Source organism: Gorilla gorilla, chromosome 9, assembly GCF_029281585.2.
Source record: "Gorilla gorilla gorilla isolate KB3781 chromosome 9, NHGRI_mGorGor1-v2.1_pri, whole genome shotgun sequence".
Taxonomy (NCBI): Eukaryota; Metazoa; Chordata; class Mammalia; order Primates; family Hominidae; genus Gorilla; species Gorilla gorilla.
This window is the reverse complement of record NC_073233.2, coordinates 20682744-20707883: the sequence shown is the minus strand read 5'-3', so window position 1 is coordinate 20707883 and position 25140 is coordinate 20682744. Positions and strand designations below refer to the sequence as shown.

Genomic DNA, 25140 nt, shown 5'->3' with positions numbered 1-25140 from the left:
AAATGCTGTCTTAAACTGGAAGGGAGCAGAGAATCACAGAATTTTGCCTCTAGAATGTTTCATGACCTGATATCTGTGTGTAGTATGGGGGTAAGGGGTGAGCTGAGCAGGAGCTCAAGAAGGAGAAGAAAAGAAAGAAAATTTGTTAGTCTTGGTTTTTGTTGTGTATGTGTGTGTGTGGTACATTTACTCCTTGTTTTATAGGCCAATAAGGGAATGAGAAATTTGAAATTTTATGAATTTTATTTATTTATTTTTATTTTTGAAACAGTCTCGCTCTGTTGCCCAGGCTGGAGTGCAGTGGCATGATCTTGGCTTACTGCAACCTCTGCCACCTGGGTTCAAGCGATTCTCCTGCCTCACTCAGCCTCCTGAATAGCTGGGACTACAGGTGCCCGCTATCACGCCCGGCTAATTTTTGTATTTTTAGTAGACACGGGGTTTCACCATGTTGGCCAGGCTGGTCTCGAACTCCTGACCTCAGGTGATCCACTTGCCTCGGCCTCCCAAAGTGCTGGGATTATAAGCCTGAGCCACCATGCCCGGCCTATGGATATGTCACTTTCGATGGGATCAGTGGAAGCAGGAATGGAAGATGAGTGTGAGTGTGTTTTACTTTCAGAGAGGCAGATTAGCAAAGTTATTTGATGTTTAAGCACTAAGCAGGTCACTTTACTTCTCTGACAAAGTCCCTGCCCTCATGGAGTTTCTTTCTAGTTGGGTCGGGGAAGACATGGACAATAAAAGTAAAAAATAAAAGACAAAGTAGATAAGATATATGTGGTGTTGAGAGAAAAGGAGGAAGGGAGAAAAGAGGGAGGGGGAAAAGAGAAGAAAACTTGGAAAATATTCTGAGCAAGAAAAAATATCAGCCTTCTACATGATGTGGTCTTGAGTAGAATGAGGTGAAAGCTCAGGGTTAAAAAAGGATCACTGTCTCTTTCCTTATGTGCTACCACCAGATTTAGAAAAAATTAATTTTAATATGAAAACTGTTGAATATATACAGTTGTAGGTCCAGAGAACCTACAACCATATACACGTTGCCCAGATTCAGTATTTTTCGGGGTTTTCCTACACTTGTTTATCTGTTTCCGTTCTCTCCTTTACTTTTCCCTTCCCGTTTCTATACCCTGTGGTTTTAGAGAACTCCTGCGACTTTCCTGAGAATGATGCTGTGCTCAGAACTGCCCTCCATTTGTTTACAACTCCCCAGTGGTACCTTAGAGCTAGCCTATCCTTTTTCTATGCAAGGGTGGTAGACTTAACCAATGTGCTGGATTCACTGAGTTTCCTAGAATTTCCAGTAAATTACCAGTCCCAGTGTGTAGGCCAGGCACCACTCTGTGGCAGTGTTTGGGAACTACACTTTCACCAATAGCTTGGTGTCAGAAGAAAGTGAGTTGTCACTCCTTACCACTGAAGGCGGAAGGGCAACTCATCCCTTTTTCTCTCCTTCCTTCTTCTTTTCCTCCTTAATGTGGCTTCTTTGAATGGGGAGATACTGAGTTGGCAGTTCTCCTTAGGAGGCCAGCCCGAGCTCCTGTTATGCAACCTAGTGGCATGTAAGCAGGATTATCCTGCTTATCCCAGCATAATATTATACTTTGGCATTATTAGGGGCTTCTGACAAACTTACCCAGATCAATTTTTTTTGAGGCGGGGGTGGAAACAGTATCTTGCTTTGTTGCTCAGGCTGGAGTGCAGGGGTGCCATCATGGCTCACTGCAGCCTCATCCTTCTGGGCTCAAGCAATCCCCCGACCTCAGTCACCTACCTCAGCCTCCTGAGTAGCTGGGACTATAGGCGCGTGCCACCATGCCTGGCTAATTTATTTTTTGTAGAGATGGGGGTTGCCCAGGCTTGCCAGACCAGACTTTATCTCTGTCTGAATGTGATAGCTTCCCTAATCCTAAATGTTTCTCCACATCTCCTGACAACTTTAAAGAAACTGAAGTTCATTTGCCCTTCCATACTACTGGGAAGGCATGCTGCCCTTTGAATGGGGGGTATTCGCTGTCTTTTGACTAGGATTCTTCCGCACACATCCTTTCATGTCTATCAGGAAACACGTGCTCTCTCCATCCTCCACCCTTCCTTTCCCCTCAGTGTACTCTTTTGAGCCCTTGGGTCCACCCTCCTTCCCTATCCTTGCCTGAACCTTTACTGTCTAGCTCAGTGCAATACTGTGCTTGCTTTTTTTTCCTCTTTTTTTCTCTTTCTGCTACAGAACATCCTTTCTGGGCTGTGGTTGGTAACTTTTTATAACTTCAGGAGAGAGACTGTTTTCTTTTCTGGCAAATTGCTGAGGCTGTGTTGATAAGTGAACGCATACATAGTTCTGTACATAACTGTAGTATTAACTGTCTAACTTCTCTTGCCTTCTGAACAAGCATGGCATTGGCACTTCATGCTGTTTGTTTTTTGGCTTGGGTATAGACTTAAAATGCCCCAATCCTTCTCTTGCCCCCAGTAATACCTCAACTACTGATGGTTGTATAAAAGGCACTGGACTCTGAAGATAGAGACCGTGTCTTTATGGAGTATCTTTATGGAGTACTTAGTAGGTGCTTCATACATGATCACTGAACAAATGAGTGAGTGAAATCAAGAGAGCAAGGACAATTGGCTGAAGGGTTTCAAGTAGTGGGAATGAGGCTTTGCATGGTGAACAACACAGATCAAACTGGATGGCTTTGCATACTACATAAAACCTGGAGGGCTTCGCATAGTATGTAAAGAAACTACGGAATCCTATAAGCAGCAGGGAGCCATTTAATTTATATGTTCTCTAGAGGTATAATTCATATATGTACAAAAAAGTGTACAGATCTTAAATGTACAGCCTGATGGGTTTTTACTTATGTAAATTACCTGTGTAGTTGCTGCTCAGATCCAGAGACTATTTCCAGAACCCCAGCTTTCATCTTGATTCACAACGTTTGGATACCAAGTCCCAGAGGTCATGTGGTTGGTCTGAAGTGTAACTAGGACTGGAATTATTACAGCTACTCCTGAGCTTAGCAAATCTTTATACTTGAGTAAAAAACACTAATTCAGACCATTTAACTGCATGACAAAAATAATAGTTATTATTATGGTTGACATTTATTAATCAGCATGCCTTGGCACTTCATATGCATTATTTCATTTTACCTGCTTCACAGGATTTTGTTCCTATCTCTGTTTTACACATGCTGAAGATTAGACATGTAAAGTGATTTGCCTTCGGTCCCACAGCTAGGGAATAGCAGAGTTAGAATTAAACCCAGGACACTTCATCACTGGGACTGATTACTTATTGGTGATCTGTTGCCTCAAATATCTGGTACCCAAGTTTAACAAAAATGTTGCCTTTTTGGTGAGAGGTGATGCTTGTATTTGTTACCTGCACACAGTGAATGCTCTTAGGGATATTCTGACCTATGGCTTCTTAGAATTTTGAGAGGGAAAGAGGTTTTTGATTCTATGATAGGCAGTTCCCAGAGTGATGTTTCGTTGGAGGAGGAATCTTTCAATGTGGATGGCTCTTTACAATTTACGTGTAGCCAGTAGATGATGGTCTCTGTAGACAAAGTATGAAGATAGGACACAGCAAAGATTGGGTGTGAACCTAAATATCCAAAAATCCCAACAATTAATTTGTCTTAAAAATTAATATGAGTGGAAATAAATGCATGTAGCAGTATGGCAAAATTCTTGTAATACTAAGATTGTGTTTCAAGAGTTAAGACATCCAAAGAAATGTCCATAGTGAGTAGAGGTAAAACAGTTTATTATACTGGACTTCAAAGTTGCAACAATCTTTTATATAACAATCAAACCAACAATCTTTTGTGCATGTTAATATCTTAATCTCACAATGCCAAGAACTGTCACATTTAAAGAATTCTAGCTGTTGTGCATGGCTTGGCATTTGTAAAAAATGTATTTAACATTTGTTTATTATATTTTAGACCAAATCAGTAGGGACAGTGTAGCACTTTTAGGCATCAGCTGGGAGTAGTCAGTGAAATTCAGGTTTTACAAGATATAAAAGCATGGCATATGGGGAAACATGTTTCAAGAAATGAATCTTAAAAAGTACAGCGCATGCTTTATCCAATTTGCTTGTGAAAGACTGCTGATTCCTATTGTTTAAAATAGTGGGTGTAGAGAATATTGTTGCCAGTAAAATTTATTTACTTTTTGAAGTGGCATGGGTGCCAAAAAGTAAGTTCATGATTGTTTTGATACCTTTTTTTTTTTTTAAGGCTACTTAAGTGAATTGATACCTGTTTATTTTTAAATGGTGATGGAGTAGTGGAGGAGATGGCTTCCTACTAAAAGTTACTGCTGTTGGTAAACATTTCTTTTACAGACTTTGTTCAATAAATCATGCACTGAAGTGAAACATCAAAAAACAAATAGGATTATAGATATGGAATTCTGTGATTAAAGTTAAACATTTTAATTTTAATTAAAAAAAATTTTTTTTAAGAGACAGGGTGTTATTCTGTCTTCCAGGCTGGAGCGCAGTGTGGCATGATCATACCTCACTGTAACCTCGAACTCCTGGGCTCAAGCAGTTCTTGTCTCAGCCTCCGGAGTAACTAGGACTACAGGTGTACACCACCACATCTGGCTAAGTCTTAAATTTTTCGTAGAGATGCGGTCTCACCTTGTTGTCCAGGCTAGTCTGGAACTCCTGGGCTCAAGTAATTTTCACAAAGTGTTAGGATTACAGGCATGAGCCACCATGCCTGGCTTTAAAGTTATTCTTAAGACTTAAATAAAATGTGGAAAGTGTCCTTCAAAAAAAATATGTACAGTCATGGTATCAGGCAGATTAATGTATCTCCTCCCAAAACCAGGGGATTCTTTTCTGTCCTCTTCAAGAGTGCTTGTTTCTGAGTAGCTCTCTGGTGTTTGCATAGGTCACCACGAATGTTGGGTCCTAAGAGCCAGGAACCCTTGCCTGAAGAAGGCTAAATACTCTTGATGCTGGTTCCTAGCATTAAGCTGTCTCCTTCCAAATCATTCCTTCAGATTTTGTAATGAGCCAGTGGGAAAATGGGCTTTGAGGAAGTCAGTCCAAAGTAGATCAAAGGAGATACTCAGAACAAACGGAGGATGATGTTGGTGTCCTGGTTAGTGCCCTTCTGTAAGAAGAGGGAAATGCACTCTCTCAGATTATTGTTGTTTTCTCTTTTAAACCTTTTTCTTTTTTGGAGACAGGGTCTCATCCTGTCAGTAAGGCTAGAGTGCAGAGTGGTATGATCATGGCTCACTGCAGCCTTGACCTTCTGGGCTCAGGTGATCCTTTCACCTCAGCCTCCTGAGTAGCTGATTTTTTAAAACCCTTTTAAATAAAACTGAAATGTAGGCTGAGATTCTTCCCTTCTTACTTGGATACTTTAACTGTCCCCTCCCCTTTTTTTTTATGGTAATGACTTCAATAGTTGGGAGGGTTTGATCAAAGAAGAGAGGAATAGAATTTAAGATAAAAAAACAACAAAAGATGTCAGTGAAAGAGTAAGTTTGAGGTTCCTACTAATGAAAAAATTTCAAAATGATATTTCTTATAGTACATAAGACAGTTGAAAGGGGAATAAGACAAAGTGTGAGAAAAGAAAGGTATAAGATGAAATGTTCCAGGCCTCTTTGTGTTGTCTCCGTTTTTTCCAGCTACTTGACTTCTTAGGACTGATGATTATAATCAGGTTGCTAATTCAAATAGGTCTGAATTATAACTTACAGTGTTTTCTGATTTTTCTAGAGTTTGAGATCTAGATTCTTAACCTTAAATAATTATGAAAAAAGTTGTAGATCTTTTACAGTCTTGCATATTTCAGATATGAAAATTTAGAGATACCTAGTACCTTTTCTTCACGTGAAGGTGCTCATAAGAACATTTGGTGGGGAATTGTCATAGAGGGTAAACCCTAGTACAGTGAAAATGTTTTGATTAGTTCTGGATAAGTGGAATTTGTTAAGCAAAGTTACATTGGTACATTGGTAGGCAGGTAATGATAAATTTTATTTTATTTTTTATTCTATTTATTTTATTTATTTTTATTTTTGAGACAGGGTCTTGTCCTGTCTCCCAGGCTGGAGTACAGTGGCACAATCATGGTTCATTGCAGCCCCAACCACCTGGGCTCAAGTGATCCTCCCACATCAGCCTCCCAAGTAGCAGAGACCACAGGTACACACCACGTCGGCTAATTTTTTAATTTTTTAATTTTTTTTAAGAGATAAGAGTCTTGCTGTGTTGCCCAGGCTGGTCTCAAACTCCTGGCCTCAAGTGATCCTTCTCCGTCGGCCTCCCAGAGCATAGGATTACAGGTGTGAGCTACCATGCCTGGCCATGAATTTTAAAATAAAGTTTTTTCTTTTCTTGCAGTCCTATTTTGTAACGGATTATGATCCAACCATTGAAGATTCTTACACAAAGCAGTGTGTGATAGATGACAGAGCAGCCCGGCTAGATAGTAAGTAAACTTCCTTTGTTTGATAATTTGCATATCATATTTTTTAAAAAAGTAAGCGCTGATGTTTTGCTATGTTAAATAATGTATTTGAAATATTAGATGATCTGGAATATTAGCCCATGTCATTTGTAAGTTTTGATTGAAGAGTCTGCATAATGGGTAATTTAAATATTCCTCAATAAATGAAAAGTAAAACTATATTTGTATTGATCTTGTTCTAGTGAAACTGGTCTCATTGCAGTTTGTTGAAGTTGATTTTATTGGGACAACTGGAAAAAACCTGTCAGGTCTCAGCTCTTCCTACCTTTTGGCAAAGGTTAAATGGATGAAGTGAATATAGAAAAAGTTTGATACTGTTACTTAGAATTTATAGCACAGAGACTTTAGCAAATAATGTTTTGTGTCTAAACATCCCCCCTCTCCACAAAGAAAGCCCTATTCTTCTAATATGTATGATTCTTTTATTTACAGAGATCAAAAATTACATTAGCACCTGCACTAAGTATGGTATTGGGAGATAGTGGTTATAACTCAGATTTCTTTCTTGAATTTACAGGTATCTTTTTCAGTTTTTTCCATGGAGGTGATAAAACATTCAAGTGATTTTAGAGGTTACCTGACTCCATCTGATTAAATGTGTTTGATATTTTTAAGCTTCTAATTAGTATGCTAATATATTCTAACCACAAAGTCAACCCATACTGATGAAGATAAACTCTGTAACTGTCTGCCATTAGAATATATTTGCCTTTAGTATTAAGAATAAAGTACTAAGAAAGGAATGCCGTTTCTGTATTATACCAAGTATGAGGCTCTCTAGAGGACTAACATTAATTGGTCTTGCCCTTGTGGGGAAGCAGTTTATAAAAAGCAGAAGTATAATTACATTTGTTGTTTTTTCTTTAGTTTTGGATACAGCAGGACAAGAAGAGTTTGGAGCCATGAGAGAACAGTATATGAGGACTGGCGAGGGCTTCCTGTTGGTCTTTTCAGTCACAGATAGAGGCAGGTTTGTACCATATTAGAATGTAGATCCACTGTTCTTGTCAAGATCACTAGACTTTATTGAGTTTGGACTTTTTGTTTTTATAGAAAAAGGAAAAATAAAGTACTAAATGGGGCATGAGACTTGCTGAATTCTGATACTTGACCAAATTGATTAATTTGTTTTTGATTTTTTTTTTTTTAAGTTTTGAAGAAATCTATAAGTTTCAAAGACAGATTCTCAGAGTAAAGGATCGTGATGAGTTCCCAATGATTTTAATTGGTAATAAAGCAGATCTGGATCATCAAAGACAGGTGAGAAGGAATTTCACTGTTGGGAAACCAATTGTTTATAATCATGTGAGTGAACTGGTAGATTTAAGGAAATAATTGAAAGTCTAGTAAAAAAAATACTGTGCTCCATGCCACCTAAGTGTTTATAGCTGAGTCTGGCACACTGTATTTACAGAAGTCACAGCGGGTGAAAAATAAAAAGGAAGTAGATTTGGGGAAATTAAAATTTCTTATTTTCAAATAGTTTTTCATAAAATTTTATAAGACTTTATAAGCCTGCAAGTGTTTAAACTAGCTTTATTCGCATGTAATAATTTCTTGGATTACATCCAAAACTCTGACTTAGTTGGATAATTTCAGAGTTACCACTAAAGGCCTAAGTTATTCGGTGTTAATACTAAATTAACTTCATGTAGAGAATGGCTTTCATTTAAATTGCAGTATTTGGATTTTTTTCTAAGTCACTTTAATGACTGAATTTTCTGTTAATTCTTTACATTGGCTAACTCTAACACTTCAGTAACATTTAATAAAATAATATTTTTAGTATTTAGTTTGCAGGCTAATTTATTCTCACTTGTTTCTTTACCCACTTATTGAAATTTTATTAGTTAAAATAATTTTTTGGTAACATTGCACATTCATCTTTTTTGTAGGGGAGGGGAACAAGGTCAGTTGTATATTAATGCAGGCTGTTCATTTGTATTAGTCCATTCTCATGCTGCTAAAAGGACATACCCAAGACTGGGTAATTTATAAAGAAAAAGAGGTTTAATGGACTCACAGTTTCACATGGCTGGGGAGACCTCACAGTCATGGCGGAAGGCGAAGAAGGAGCAAAGACACGTCTTACATGACGGCAGGCAAGAGAGAGTGTGCAGGGAAACCGCCCTTTATAAAACCATCAGATCTCCGAGAACAGGATGGGGGAAACCACCGATGATTCAATTATCTCCACCTGGTCCCTCCCATGACATGTGGGGGTTATGGGAACTGCAGTTAAAAAAGATGAGATTTGGATGGGAACACAGCCAAACAATATCAACGTTATATGGCTTTTTTTAAGGTCTTTTGTCTCTACCCCACATCTGAAATGTATTGTTTAAATTGTTTATTTTGCTGGTATTTAAGTATTCTTGTTTTTATATTATGTTGTGTTTACAGATTCTTAGGATTTTGTTGGAAAAGTGTAAACATCAGGAAAAATTGGTTGATAAACAGCTTTGAGGGCAGCCTTCTATTTTGTAACTGTCTCTGATTTTAGCTGTGTACATAAAATTTTATCGGCGGCATACCCGATTTCAAACACTGACTTAAGAGGAAATGATATATATATATATATATATATTTGTTTTGTTTTGTTTTGAGACGGAGTCTCGCTCTGTCACCCAGGCTGGAGTGCAGTGGCGTGATCTTGGCTCACTGCAAGCTTTGCCTCCCGGGTTCATGCCATTCTCCTGCCTCAGCCTCCCAAGTAGCTTGGGACTACAGGCACCTGCCAGCATGCCTGGCTAATTTTTTATATTTTTAGTAGATACGGGGTTTCACCGTGTTAGCCAGGATGGTCTCGATCTCCTGAACTTGTGATCCACCCGCCTCGGCCTCCCAAAGTGCTGGGATTACAGGCACGAGCCACCATGCCCGGCCCAAGAAAATGATATATTATCTTAATGCTAAGATTTGGAAATGTCCACTGATGAAACTTGGTATAGAATAAATTTTCCTGCTAAGTCTCGTTCAAATCTGGTTATAAAGTTAGAGTGAAAAAATTTGTTCTTCATTTCAAATCAATATAAACCGTTTGAAATAATTAAGAATATGGCATTGCTTACATTATAAACCTAGCATAGACAGTTCATCTATTTTTTTTTAGATTTAATTTTGTTTTTTTTTTTAGACCATTTCCTTGAGGTTTCTAAACCTGATTATATTTATTGATGTTGCCCAGTGGACCCTGCCTGTGGCTCTTGTCAGTTCTTTCTAGTACTAGAAACTCTATATGTCATTGCATCTGGGAAATAATGGCAAAGTAGATGTGCATTGAAGGAGTTCTCTTCCTATCTCTTGCTGACTTTTGCCTCACCCCAATATGCTTCCTGCCCTGAATATAGAAATAGGATCTTTCTCAAACCTTCTCATGGTGGTAGCTCCAGTAAAGGAATAGGTAGGAGACCTAGGATAGGTGGAGATCTCCTGTAGGGTAGGCAGTGGCAGATTAGGGAAGGGAGGAGGGTGTATGCCCACTAGAACCCCAAAGAGGCTCTGCCATTATCAGTTTGGGTCTATATGAGTTATTTTTAAGTTGTCTATACACCAGATTGAGGATCCCTAGCCCAAAAACCTGAAATCTGAAATGCTCCAAAATCTGAAACTTTTTGAGAGCCAACATGATTCCACAAGTGGAAAATTTCACACCTGATCTCATGTGATGTCACAGTGAAAGCTTTGTTTCATGCACAAAATTACTTAAAATATTGTATAAAATTACCTTCAGGCTATGTGTATAAAGTGTATATGAAAAGTAAATTTTGTGTTTAGGCTTGGGTCCCATTCCCAAGAAACATCATTATGTATATGCAAATACTGTATTCTAAAATCAGAAAAATTCCAAAATCCCAAACACTTCTGGTCCCATGCATTTTGGATAAGGGATATTCAACCTGTACTGAAGATTGCCAGAATGTGGTATGCAGTTTCCATCTGTCTGCAGACAGTCAACATATTGTGGCACTGGCTTTGTTTGTATATCATTGGATTATAATTTTTTTCATGGAAGTTTTTTTTTTACTTTTTGTAAAAGTAATAGATTCTCAGGGTAAAAAAGTGAGAGAACAATATAGGAAATGATTTCCTTGTTTCAGTCACCCTAAAGATATGTAGTGTTAGTTTGCAGTAAGTTATTTTGTATTTATTTTTCCGTCTAAACCATATAAATAGACATAAATTATGTATATCTTGAAAAGCTTAGATGTATATATATCCAAGGGAGAAAAGCAAGTGCCTGAAATCTGATTGCTTAGTTTTCTGCTCATTTATATGGCGTCTACTCTCTGAAGGATAGACACAAAGAAAAGTTTTATTCCTCCTTATGCTTTTTCTTCCTTTGCACCTGTACTCAGGCATGTTGACTGCTCTCACTTTAAAGTCATGACCACTAATCTTTATGGGCCTTTAGTGCTGACTGGGAATCCTACGTTTCCCTAGTCCACCTATTTCCCATTTGTTTGGATAATTTTTACATACTTTCTCATTTTCTTCAACCTGTAACACTTTCTTCTCTTTCCTCACTCTCAGCTGATAATGTGTATGTTTTCCTGTTTCTGTGAGAAATTTCTACATGTCCTTACCTCCATTTCTACTAACCTGAGTGCACAGGTACCCCATCAAGTTCACTTCCCTCCACTTACATGGATAAACTGTTCATCTGTCTATGATCAACTTCTCCACCAGACACTGGATCCTGTTCCTTCTCACCAACTCATGGACATTACCCCAGCAGTTGTTCTATTTCAGATGAACATTTCTGCATGATCATTCCCATCAGCATACAACATGCTACCATGTCTCTTATCTTTAAAACAAAAAAAAACTACAGCATAAACTTTTAATCTCACATTCCCCTCTGAGTATATTTTTTCTGCCCCTCTTTAATAGCAAAACTCCTGAAACTTACTTTCTCTACTTTTTCTCCTGCCATTCTTGATTCTGCAGACATCAGGCATTCAGTGCCACCGTCAGTATCACTAATTGGACAAATGTCAGTGACATTTGACATGGTTGATCACTTCCTTTTTGAAGCACTTTCTTTACTTAGCTCTGAGATAGTATTTCCTGCTCCTCCAGCCTCCCCAGTGTCCTTTGTTGGTACTACTTTGTCTCCTTGTCTCTCTAAAGTGTCTTGGGCTCTGGATGTGCAAAGACAAACATGCCTTATCTCCCACCCTTAGGGGGCATGCTATTGAAATTGGGATACTATAGCATGAAATTGAGATGCTATAGTAGAGGTTTTTACCTTTTTTTCCCCCCCTGAAACGGGTCTTGCTTTGTCGCCCAGGCTGGAGTGCAATGGCACGATCTCGGCTCACTGCAACATCCACCTCCCGGGTTCAAGTGATTCTCCTGCCTCAGCCTCCTGAGTAGCTGGGCTTACAGGCACGGGCCACCATGCCCAGCTAATTTGTTATATTTTTAGTAGAGATAGGGTTTCACCGTGTTGGCCAGGCTGGTCTCAAACTCCTGATCTCGTGATCTGCCGCCTTGGCCTCCCAAAGTGATGGGATTACAGGTGTGAGCCTCTGCGCCCAGCTGGTTTTTACCTTTTTAACATCTCTTCACAATTAAAGGTGTCCGTCTATAATGTCTTGACACACTTACGTGTTCTACCAAGTCAACTTGGACAGGCCACGGGGATGCTGTAAAAGCTTCTTTCCGCCTATTCAGAGATGTTTAGTTTTTTGTCATCTGTAGGTTCTGAGTAACCAGTCTGGCTTGCTCTCTGTTGCCGACACAGCTTGTTTTTTTCTACCTTTGTCTTAGACTTGATCCTTTGTAGTTTCTTTACCTTCTAGCCTATTTTCTTGTAGATAATAAATGCCATTTCTCCTTGTTCTTTGAATTTGTGGGTCAGCACTGGCCATTTCTACCACTGGCTCCTGAGATTCTGAACCCCACCAGGGTTCAGGGATGTCATCCAGAAGAGGCTTTGCTTGCTCGCTTATGGCCTCTGTATCTGTGGACTGGGTTGCTTCTTTCATCCTTCCATCCATTCATCCAGTATTTATTGAACACCTTTTCTAGGCAGTGATGATGCAGCAGTAGACAGAATAGTCACTGAGGTTTACGTGAAATAAAAAGATACCTGTAGAATTTGAATGGTTGTTTAGTATTACCAGCCATCTGGTCCCTTAAGATATGCCAGTCATTTTGTTTATTCTGCTAAAGGTGTAGGAAGAAAACATAGGTAAATGATTTGCTTACCTTTGCTAAAATATGAAAGTAGGTAAATATAACAACACTTGAATCTGAAATTAAATACCACAGTATGTTGGCTTAGACAGTGGAATTTCATGATATATCTGATTTCAAGTTCCTTGTCCTCAACTCAGCCCTGTCTAGAGATCAACTGTCTTTGCTTTTTTGTCTTTACCATCTTTCTCCTGGCTTACCTTGGTTGTTCCCTCTTTTTCCCCTCCTTTTAGTTGCTTAATTATTAATCGTTACTATTAATTTGAGAAAATAACTCATTATACTTAATAGATAGCTAAGTATATCAATCCAGACTCCTATCTGTCAGTACTTTTGACCAGTGTGCCCCCTACAGCCTCTTAGGAAAAAGAACCCCTCCTCAAATAGTAGAGGATCTTACCACATGTGGCCTTATCTGTGCCTTATGTGCGTCTAAAAGGGTTTAGATGGTGAATGTAGGTGTGGGTACTATGAGGGTTTCTCAGTTTTGACAGGTCAATTTTGTTCAGGCTTTATCGTTAGCATATAGAACAGAGGTATGCACTAAATAAGTATTTGTTGAGTGGATGAATCTGGGTGCCAGTGAGTTAAGACGTTGTATTAATGTGATGATTCTTTTTACATAATAGATGTTTGTGAAAACAAGTTTTGCTTCTGTAAACTTCATTAACTTGACATAACTCTGAGCACTGAAATGTAGTTCATTCTGTTTGGAAATATAGTACTAGATGAGCTCATACATGTTATTGTGAACTGCTGCTGATACTTGTGTTTTTGAACTGAGTCTTACTGGAAGCTTCCAAATGTAGTTCTGTGAATTTGTTGCATCAGATTTGCCCTGGTTATTTAAAACAAAACATGTCTGGGAAGTGCTGAAATCTACCAAATCAGAATATCCAGGAGATGAGGCTTAATATTATTTGGTATCTTTATGAAATTATCTGGGTCGAGGAACCTCTAGGAAGTACTTACTTTTCTAACTTTCAGTTTTCTTTTGATTTCTAACTTCCACAGTGCTATGGCTCTGTTCCAGTATGTTGTACTTTTTGTCTTCTATTGTTTGCTTTGGTGATGGCAGTGCTATTTCTACTTAGTTAAAAGTATGCTGTGTCAGCTCACAAGCATGTGGTTAGAGATTTCTTCACCAGAAATGTATGTATAAATTTGTTTGCTTTGTTTCCTGGAAGACAGTGATGTGAAACCATGCTTTAAAAACAAATAAATGGCTGGGCATGGTGGCAAACACCTGTGATCCCAGCACTTTGGGAGGCCAAGGCAGGCAGATCCCTTGAGCCCAGAAATTCAAGACCAGCCTGGACAGCGTGGCAGGACCCTGTCTCTACTAAAAATAAAAAAAAATTAGGCATGGTGGCACGTGCCTGTAGTCCCAACTACTCAAGAGGCTGATGTGGGAAGGTCACCTGAGACTGGGAGGTTGAGTCTTCAGTGAGCTGTGGCCATGCCACTGCACTCCAACCTGGGTGACAGAGTGAGACCCTGTCCCAAAACCAAACTAAACAAAACAAAAACAAGTGAAGCACATAACCCTAGCAGCAGGATTGTTTTATCATGTAGACCATGAATTAATTAACATTTCGTTTTTTTCTTCTTTTTTTTTTTTTTTTTTTTTTTTGAGACAGAGTCTTGCTCTGTCAACCAGGCTAGAGTACAGTGGCGCAATCTTGGCTCAGTGCAACCTCCACCTCCCGGGTTCAAGCAATTCTCCTGCCTCAGCCTCCCGAGTAGCTGGGATTACAGGCCCGTGCCATCACACCCGGCTACTTTTTGTATTTTTAGGAGAGATAGGGTTTCACCATGTTGGCCAGGCGTGTCTTGAACTCCTGACCTTAGGTGATCCACCCACCTCGGCCTCCCAAAGTGTTTGGATTACAGGCATGAGCCACCATGCCTGGCCTAACTTTTTTTACCCTATATAAAGATAGGTGAGTTGCTATTCCTGTTTATGTGAATTACATTATGCATGATGGGTAGGACAAGGTATCTTTTTGAGGAATAATGGAGCAGGAAAACTACTGGAAAAATTCTAAGTACGTGTATTTCCTTCCCCCAATCATATTTACCCCAACAAAGTAAGTAGTTTATTGAGATTTCTTTTACTTTTTGTGTGTGTGTGTATATATATATATATATATATTTTAACTTAAGAATGTACCTATTTGGTTAGTTGTACACCATTTACTTAATATGTGTTTACTTATTTAGCTGCTAAGCATGCTTCTAAGCTTTGGATGTACAAAGACAGACCTGTCTTAACTTCCTAGCCTCAGAGGACATGATGACGTGGTGAAAGAATAAGAAAACAAAACGAAAAATTTTACTGTGGTATTGTTAGAGACTTGTCAGTGGTAACCAGATGGTGTGATGGGAGCTCTGAGAAGGTGCTTCCAAAACAGCACCAACACTTAGGGGGAAGTTTCATTGCTCAGGTCTTGAAAGGTTAGTGAGGAAGAATTTGAGAGTGTAGAGTTGAGAGAGAAGGGATGACATCCCAGGAAGAAGAAACAGAATTTGTGACAGCATAGGGGTATTTTATATGAAGGAATTTCACATGTCAAATTTTCCTAAAACAGAAATTGTCCTATCTAAAATTGGTGGTTCTGTGAAGCTTTCTGTGTTTACTCGGCTTCCTTCCTTATCGTTAATTGTTCGGGTAACTTGATCAGTTTATATTTCAAATGCATAGCCTTGTGGCACATACGTTATTTTGAAGAGAGACAAGGTAAATTTAAAAGTTAGATAAACTTAGATATACCAGTGCCATGTAGAAGCTGCCCGTTATCCTGTTGGAATGCCACAGGGCACAAACAGTTATGAAGTAGTTGTTGGATATATGTATATTGGTGTACTAAACTAATGATACTGTATTGAGGCTGCTAAATTTTTGGAATAGAATATTAAACTGGGAGAACAAATTACCTAAAAAGTTTAGAAGGAACAATACCTTGAGCTCAGACAGGGCTAGGAATAATTCATATTCTAATCAATCAAAGTAGAAAACCTTATATTTCTTGGAGTATTGGATAGTATAACTCAGAAGGGTTTTGTCCCAGTAGTGGGGCAAAATTAGCCAAACTAAATGCTGTTCTGGTACCCTGTAACAAAACCTAGAGCATGACCTGAAAGGATAACGTGTTTCCAAATAACTGCATCCTAGAAGAAAGCTCAGGAATGTGTTTAGGAATACAAAATATCTGATACCTGATACGTAAAAGTCCCAGCCTTCTACTCAGAAATTCCCATACATATAAAGAAGCAAGAAAATATGACCCACAATAAGGAAACAAATAATTAATAGGAGCACATCCAGAAATGACAAAGATAATAGAATTAGTGGACAGAGACATTAAAACAGTTATTTTGACCGTATTTTATGCAATCAAGAAAACACGTTAGAGACATGAAAGATGTAAACAGATCCAAATCAAACTTTCAGAAGTAAAACTACAATGTCTGACATGAAAAATGCACTGGATGGGATTAACAGCAGAAGTCATTGCTGAAAATTTCCACATTTGATGAAAAATACACACATCCAAGAAGCTCAACAAACCCGGAGCACAAGAAATATGAAGAAAATTATAAGATACATTATAATGAAATCACTTAAAATCAGTGGTAAAGAAAAAAATCTGAAAAATAGCCAGACGGGGGGAAAAGAGCACATTACATATGGAAGAACAAAGATAAGGATGGCAGGAGTCATCATTGCATCTCATTGAACAGTGAAGCCAGAAGATAGTGGTGCAGAATCTTTTAAGTACTGATAGCAAAAACTATCAACTAGGATTCAATACCTACTAAAAATTTATTTCAGAAATGAAGATGAAATAAAGACTTTTCCCAGACATGTAAAAGCGAGATAATTCATCCGCAGCAGACCTGCGTTACAAGAAATGTGAAAAGATGTCCTTAGGCAGAAGGGAAATGATACCAAATGGAAATCTGAAAATGAATACAGAGTACCAGAGATGGTAATTATGTGGATAAATATAAATTACTCTTACCATAACTGAATATTTAAAGCAAAAATAATAAACGCATTGTGAAGTAAAAGTTAATAACAAAAAAGAGCAGGAGGGAGAAATATTGTTGTTAACTAGTTTGTTTTTTTCTTGAGAGAGGGTTCTCACTGTGTTGCCCAGACTGGCCTTGAACTCTTGAGCTCAAGTGATCCTCTTGCCTCAGCCACCCAAGTAGCTGGGACTTTAGGCACACACCACTGCACCTGGCTCTGTTGTAAGATTCTTAAACCATACTTGAATTGGTATGGTATCATTTGAATTAGACTGTCATGAATTAAAAATGTATACCATAAATTCTGAAGCAGCCACTGAAATAACAGATATATAGTTAATTAACCAACAAAGGAGGTAAAATGCAATCATAAAAACAACTCAGCTAACCCAAAAGAAGGTAGAGAAAGAAGACAACTAGAACAAAGAATAGATAATATGGATAGGAAACTAATAGCAAGTTGACTCAACTGTATCCATGAGCACATTAAATGTAAATTGCCCAAATGTCTCAATTAAAAGGCAGATGTGTTAGATTGAATAAAAAGCCAAGATGCTACAAGAAATCTACTTTAAATGTGAAGACACAAAGGTTAAAGTAAAAGGATGGAGTAAGATATTTATATAGCTACTTTAATTATTTTCATGATTGCCTGGCTAGCAATAATGAAAATAATTAAAGTAGCTATATGAATATCAGACAAAGATTTCAGAGCCAAGACTATTACCAGAGATAAAGAAGAGTGTTTTATAATGATAAGGAGATTAATTCCTCAAGAGGACATAACAGTCCCAAACATTCGTGATCTAATAGCTTCAAAAATCTTGAAGCAAGATGTTAAGAACTACAAGGAAAAATAGACAAATTCACACTTAAAATCAGAGACTTCAATACCCCTCTCAGTAACTGATAGGAAGGTAGAAAGAAAATCAGTAAGGATACAGATGACTTGAACAACATATCCTAATTGACAGTAAGTGTACCCTTTACCCAACAACAGTAGAATGCACCTTCTTTTGAAAGAAGAATGGATCATAAAGTAAGCCTCAATAAATTTAAAAGGATTTTAGTCAGATAGTGTGTAATTTCCTGACCACAGTAGAATTAACTTGGAAATTAATAACAGAGAGGTATCTAGGATATCTTCAAATATTGGGAAATTAACATATTCCAACTAACCCTTGGGTCAAGAAAATGAAAAGGGAAATTACAAAGTATCATGAACTGAATGAAAATTAGAACACAACATCAAAATTTGTAGCTACTAAAGAAGTATATATAGAGACATTTGTAGCACTAAATATTTGTATTAGAACAAAGGTCTCAATTCAATGACCTTTAGTTTCTTCCTTAAGAAATAAGAAGAAAAAGAGAAAATTAAAACCCATAGTAAGTAGAAGGGAAATAATAAGAGAATGAAGACCAATGAAATGGAAAATAGTAAAACCATAAAGGAAAGAAAAACTGGCAGAGTGTAGTGGCTTATGCCTGTAATGCCAACACTTTGGGAGGCTGAGGCAGGAGGATTGCTTGAGCCCGGCAGAGCAGTTCAAGACCATCCTGGGTAACATAGTGAGACCCCACCTCTACCAAAAAAAATAAAAAATAAAAACCCTAAACTGGCTTTTTGGAAGATCAGTCAAATTGACAAGACTCTTGCCAGAATGATCAGATAAAAAAGAGAAAAGACACAATATCAGGATTGAGAGCGGTATCTTCACTTTAGATCCTTCAGATGTTTGAAAGATAATAAGTACTATAAACAACTTTATGCCAATAAATTGAGCAAGTTAAATGAAATGTACATATTACTTGAAAGGCACAAACTACCAAAATTCACTCAAGGGAAAAAAAAAGATAGTAGTACTTTATCTACAAAATAAACTGAGTTTTAAAAACTTTCCTCAAAGAAAACTTCAAGCCCAGATAGATTTGCCGGTGAATTATACCACACATTTAAGGAAGAAATACTACTGATTCTGTACAAAGTGTTTCAGAACATTGAAGAGGAGAGAAAATTCTTTCCAACTTATGTGAAGCCAGCATAGCACTCAGAAACCCAAACCAGAGGAAAGCATAAGAAATCCACAGTCCAATATCTCTCATGAACACAGATATAAAGATTCTTAATAAAATATTAAATAGAATTTAACAATATATAAAAAGGGCAGTATATCACTCAAGGAGAGTTTATTCCTGCAATGGGTTGTTGGTTTGATATTTGACAGTGAGTCAGTATAATTCATCATATTAGCAGTCTAAAAAGGAGAAATCATATAATCATCTCAGTAAGATGCAGGAAAAAACATTTGGCAAATCCGCCATGCATTCCTGATAAACGCCTTATGCAAAGGGAGTAGTGGAGAACTTTGTTAACCTGAGAAAGGACATCTACAAAAAAATTCTCTGACAGCATACTTAATGTTGAAAAACTAGCTTTGTTTCTAAGATCCAAAATAGGTCAAGAGTATTCCCGTCACCACTTATGTCATTGTACTGGAGGTTCTAGGTAGTGCACTAAGGCTGGAAAAGGAGATAAAAGATATCCACATCAAAAAGCAAGAAATAAAATTGTCTTTATTAGCAAATGACATGGTTACGTAGAAATGCCTGTGGAATTTACAAAAGAACTCCTAGATAAATGAGTTCAGAATGCTTCCAGAGTATGAGATATACAAAAATTATCATCCTATTTTTATAGTGTAAAAACTATGTATCATTGAAAAATGACCAAAAGAACATGGTTCTCTATGGTTGTTAGGTTCTTAAATTTTGTTTGATTTTTTTTTTTTCCCCCAATTTGGCTTTTCTAATTTTTCATCAGGTGTTTACTTTTGTGATAATAATAGCCATAAAAGGTATAGTTTTCAGAAATATAATTTTAAGCCCCACTATATAAATGTAAATGTAATAGAGTTTAATACTTTTTAGTAAACATCACTATTCAAATCCTTACATTTAAAACATGTAGAAACTTATATTCAGTTTATGTTTTCTTATTCAGACCTGCCATGTTATACATCAATCAGCTATGCCACCTTTCCTTGATCTCCAAAATATAAGGCATTGTGAGGGCCTCTGACTGCATTCATAATTCATTTCTCCCCACATATTGATGAGTGTCACCTGTGTACCAGGTTTTGGGGAATGCAATGATGAAGAGACCTTATGGCCTCTGAAACTTACACTTTTCTCCATCCTCACCTCTTGCCATTTTCTCTCTTTGCTTAATGTATTCCAGCTATATGACGCTTCTTTTAGTTCTTGGAAAGCCCATTCACTCTCATGGCCTCACACATTCAGTTTTCTCTGGCAAGGATACTTATTCACACCCCCACCCTCCACCCCTCAACTCCATACTCTGTTATCTTCTGGGCTTAAATGTCACTTCCTCAGGGAAGCTTTTGCTGATCTCCCTGACAGGGTTATATACTTTAATAGCACCTTACACTTTCCCTTCCCAGAATGTATTACTGTTCTATTTAATACTTTTTGTGTGATCTGTATTTGGAAATATTGTTGTAGGCTAGTATTTCCATCACAGATATGTTCTTCTGCATTGTTCTGCAGAGGTGGGCTTTAGTTTATCTTGAGCTGTTAAGTCTGTTGTTTCATCTTATGATAAAACAACTTGGCCTCTTGGCTGAATTATTAGCACAATCTGTGGCCAGGATTAGATGGAACAAATCCAGTTGTTAATAATGTACCATAAACATAACTGTTGGAATTTCAGGTAACACAGGAAGAAGGACAGCAGTTAGCACGGCAACTTAAGGTAACATACATGGAGGCATCAGCAAAGATTAGGATGAATGTAGATCAAGCTTTCCATGAACTTGTCCGGGTTATCAGGTAAGCAAAACACATTCTAGAAGTGTGTTTTAATAAATTACTATTAAATGTTTTTAGTAAGGATATTTTATATGGAAGTGATTCCTTTCTAGGGATTAATGCACATGGTGCATTACAATTTTTAAGTACATATTCTAGGCACTTCTAGAATATAAAATATAATTTAATTATGAAGTATAAAGTACACATAGGATTTTGATAAGAATAAATGCTGCTTCCAAAGGGGGTGATGGTGTGAAGATAGTGATGACAGCAGCTAACTTTTGCATGGTAATCTCTGCCAGCTTCTGTGCTAAACGTTTTTACATGTATTATTACATGTAATCCTCACCCTTGCCCAATAAACTAAATACTGTTTTATCCTCACTTTCAGAGGAGACGGGGGTACAGAGAAAGAAGTTAAATAGCTTGTTCAAATTAAGACATATTAAATGTCAGAACTGGGGCTTTAATTCAAATCTCTGATTCCAGAGCCTGTGCTCCTACCTTTCTTTTTATCCAGCTCATCCCAGGCTAAGAGTAAACCAGGTAGTAGAGATTAAATAATCCTGTAAGGTGTGAAGTATAATGTCCCACACAACAGATAATTTTTCTGTTAGATGCCATAGGGGGCCTTTTGGTTTAAAAAGTGTTAACGGGTTCCAAGAAGCTTAAGGTGTTGGGTGAGGTCTGATAGAATTACTAGGTACGTTTGTGGGTGAGAAAGATGAAGTTGCTTTAGTGAGCAGGATTTGATTTATTATTTTGGGTCTTGATGCCTGGCCCCTGTTTCATACTCTGCTCTGTAGATCTGGGATTCTCTGCTAGTTAGACAGTTTGATAGGAATGTGAAGTGGGCTGCTTTTTTTTTTTTTGGAAACAGAGTTTCTCTCTGTCACCCAGGCTGGAGTACAGTGGTGTGATCTCGGCTCATTACAACCTCCGCCTCCTGGGTTCAAGCAATTCTCTGCCTCAGCCTCCTGAATAGCTGGGATTACAGGCGCCTGCCCCCACACCCAGCTAATCTTTGTATTTTTAGTAGAGATGGGGTTTCTCCATATTGGCCAGGCTGATCTCGAACTCCTGACCTCATGTTCCACCTGCCTCAGCCTCCCAAAGTGCTGGGATTACAGCGTGAGCCACCGCACCTGGGCTGCGTATTTATTTTGTATCTAAGGTAAATTGACACCTGAGCGATGATCTTCTACTTATTAGCTCCTTGCCAAGGCATTGTCTTTCTGTGGAGGAAAAAAAAGTGAAGGTTATAGCTTTTTCTTTTTTAGTAGTTTGTTAAAAATCCCAGTCCCATTTTTTTTTAATGATAAGAGTCTCGGTTTTATAAGATGAAAAAGAGATCTGGAGATGGATGGCGATGATGGTTGCACAACATCATGCATATACTTAATACCATTAAATTGTATACTTAAAAATGATTAAGATGGAAAATTTTATGTTATATGTATTTTACCCCCCTTTCCCATTCCAGTTCCATTTTAGTGTTAAGCAACTGATGAGGCAGTGCCTTCTATAATTATGACTGCCGTTTTGAAATGTTGTCCTTTGTTTTGGTTCTTAGGGATCTCTCCTTATCCATCAGTAATTCAGGAATGAGGGGGGAAGTAGAGGAGGTTTTTTGTTTGTTTTGTTTTTAATGCCAGGAACTATTAGATATATTTTAACATCACAGGATCTTTAATCCTCACAATAGCTGTGAAAGGTAGGTTTCCATTATTCCCCTCTAAAAAAACTGAGGCTCAGACGAGGTCAACTAACTTTGTCTAATACTGAATTTAAAAAATGGCAGAACACAGATAAGACCTGCATACCTCGTAAGGTTAATTTTATATTGCACTCTAATGATGAATCTTTATTCTTAAGGATACCTTAGAGTCATGGAATTTCAAATTGGGATGGGAACTTAGAGATTACTGAGTCTAGTATCTCGTCTGATTCAGGACTCATCCATTAAAGCAGTTTCATAGCTCTGCTTGTGCTGGTGTTGACGCGTTTGTGCCCTTTTTTGGTGGGGGTAGGAAAGAGAGAAATTCCCTCGTTGAAGTTTAACACTGGAAAGCATACACACTTAAAGTGAACTTGTACAAAAAATAACCTGTGTTTGTAATAGTAGATTACCAAGAAGGCAATTATATTTTAGAATTTTTTATCTTACAGGAAATTTCAAGAGCAGGAATGTCCTCCTTCACCAGAACCAACACGGAAAGAAAAAGACAAGAAAGGCTGCCATTGTGTCATTTTCTAGAATCCCTTCAGTTTTAGCTACCAACGGCCAGGAAAAGCCCTCATCTTCTCTTCCTCTCCTCAGTTTACATCTTGTTGGTACCTTTCTAGCCTTAGACAAATGATCACCATGTTAGCCTTAGACCAAGAAGCTGGCTAGTCCTTTCTGTGAAGCTAATACAATGGTCATTTCCAGACAAATTTAAAGGAAACACTAAGGCTGCTTCAAAGATTATCTGATTCCTTTAAAATATATGTCTATATACACAGACATGCTCTTTTTTTAAGTGCTTACATTTTAATAGAGACGAATCAGTTTTGGAATCTAAGCTGTTTGCCAAGCTGAAGCTACAGGTTGTGAAATAATTTTTAACTTTTGGAATCATACTGCCTACTGTTACTCTAAATAGAAATATAGGGTTTTTTTAATGTGAATTTTTGCCTATCTTTAAACATTTCAATGTCAGCCTTTGTTAACCTTAAATACACTGAATTGAATCTACAAAAGTGAACCATCTCAGACCTTTACTGATACTACAACTTTTGTTTTCTGATGGCCAAAATACCAAATGCCTATTGTATTTATGGATTAAAAACTGCTCATAAAAGCCTGTGTTACTACTACTACTCTTGGAGATGATAATATTCTACGTGGTCAAATATTTGGACTCATTTAGGACTTAGATATTTCAGTGTACTTGATTTTTTAATTTAACTCTTTTTCACAGCCACGCTAAGGGTAAAAAGGAATAATTTCTGTCTGTCTTCCTTGTCAAGTATTTCTGGGTAAGGGATTCAAAAAACTAAAACTGTTTTTGTTTGTAATATAAAATATGGAATTGATCTTTCCGGGGTCAGAGATGATTAATGTTTTTGCTATATACTTTTATACATTATTTTCTTATCAAACTAGTTAACAAGTATTTTTATATGTTTGTAAGCAGATATGCTTTCATAGCATACCTTGTGTATATGTAAAGATAAGTATTTAATTCTCACTGTTCACTTTTAACTGACAGAGAAAAACAAGTGGAAACTACAGAAACTGTGGTAGAACTTTTACTTGCTGGTCTGGTCTTGGTTGTACCCATCTTTGGCCAGTCACATAACTACTCAAGAAACCTTCCCAATAGAGTACAACAGGATGAGACTCTGAAATCACTTTCAGTATTCCCTGCTAGATATTGATTGTTATTTCAAGTATTAAGTGTAAGCTTTTAATGGATAATTAGTATAACTGTGGATGGCATCTGATTTTGTTTTTAATTCTGTGGATTGTGTTTAAGCAATTCAATAGTATGTTCCTGATTTTGAGATGCTAAGTGGTATTGCACAGTTGTCACTTTATCAAGTGTGTACAACAGTCCCATGAAGTTTATAGAGCATACCCTTGTATAGCTTCAGGTGCTAGAATTAAAATTGATCTGTTATCACAAGATGATGTTTGATTACTCATTGTGTTAATTAAGTGGTTTCTTAAGGGAACAAGTGTTAGTGAAACTTATTTTAGTAGCTCTGTTCCTTTTCTCCAGTGCCTTAGGGTTTGAATCTAAAAGTCAGCATTGGTCGTTCAGCAGGTGGAGTGGATGTGAAACAGTTTGATGTTCTTTGACTTCTTGCATATTTACTTAAGTCCGTGTTTCTTAAACTTTTTCTATGAAGTGCTCCTGATATAGAAACCCAACTGTAGAGGAAGGTGAATACCTACACAGATACCCCATGAAGATGAAACTGAAAACAGCTAAAGCCACACACACATTTATTTGAAGACCAGTAAAAATAATATAATTGTCTGGGCGCGGTGGCGCACACCTGTAATCCCAGCACTTTGGGAGGCTGAGGCAGGTGGATCACCTGAGGTTAGGAGTTCAAGACTGCCTGACCAACATGATGAGATCCCATCTCTACTAAAAATACAAAAATTAGCTGGGTGTGGTGGCGGGTGCCTGTAATCCCAGCTATTTGGGAGGCTGAGGCAGGAGAATCACTTGAATTTGGGAGGCAGAGGTCGCAGTGAGCCGAGATCATGCCAATGCACACCAGCCTGGGTGACAGATTGAGACTGTGTCTCAAAAAAAAAAAAATTGTGTAATTATACACTGTACTTGATAGTATAACTATATTGATATGGAATTATCTTCCATGTCTTCTAGTACAATTACTGCCCAGGAAGATACCAAGTTTATCCTGTGGCTTTTGTTATTGTAGCACTATCATGTATCCTTGGTAGTACTTTCAGATGGCAAAGTTTATTTGTTTTAGTTAACTTCAGATAACGAGATTGCTTACATAATATCCAGATTTAATGAGAAACCCATCA

At 37.7% G+C, this 25140-nt stretch overlaps 1 protein-coding gene across 13 annotated transcripts in view; it reads left to right on the top strand.

Annotated features, from left to right (window-relative positions):
- The window catches only part of RRAS2 (RAS related 2), a 93970-nt gene extending 69714 nt beyond the window's left edge, over window positions 1-24256 (top strand). For 12 of the 13 annotated variants that reach the window (XM_055355865.1, XM_055355859.1, XM_031016115.3 and 9 more), the window contains exons 2-6: window positions 6386-6473; window positions 7380-7482; window positions 7664-7772; window positions 20485-20603; window positions 22755-24256. In XM_055355865.1, coding sequence (XP_055211840.1) covers window positions 7415-7482; window positions 7664-7772; window positions 20485-20603; window positions 22755-22842 — 384 coding nt within the window. In that variant the 5' untranslated portion in view covers window positions 6386-6473; window positions 7380-7414 and the 3' untranslated portion in view covers window positions 22843-24256. Of the gene's footprint in view, window positions 1-6168; window positions 6188-6385; window positions 6474-7379; window positions 7483-7663; window positions 7773-20484; window positions 20604-22754 lie in introns of those variants that run through there. The other variant, XM_055355863.1, reaches the window with a different exon arrangement.
- The last annotated feature ends 884 nt before the right edge of the window (window positions 24257-25140 follow it).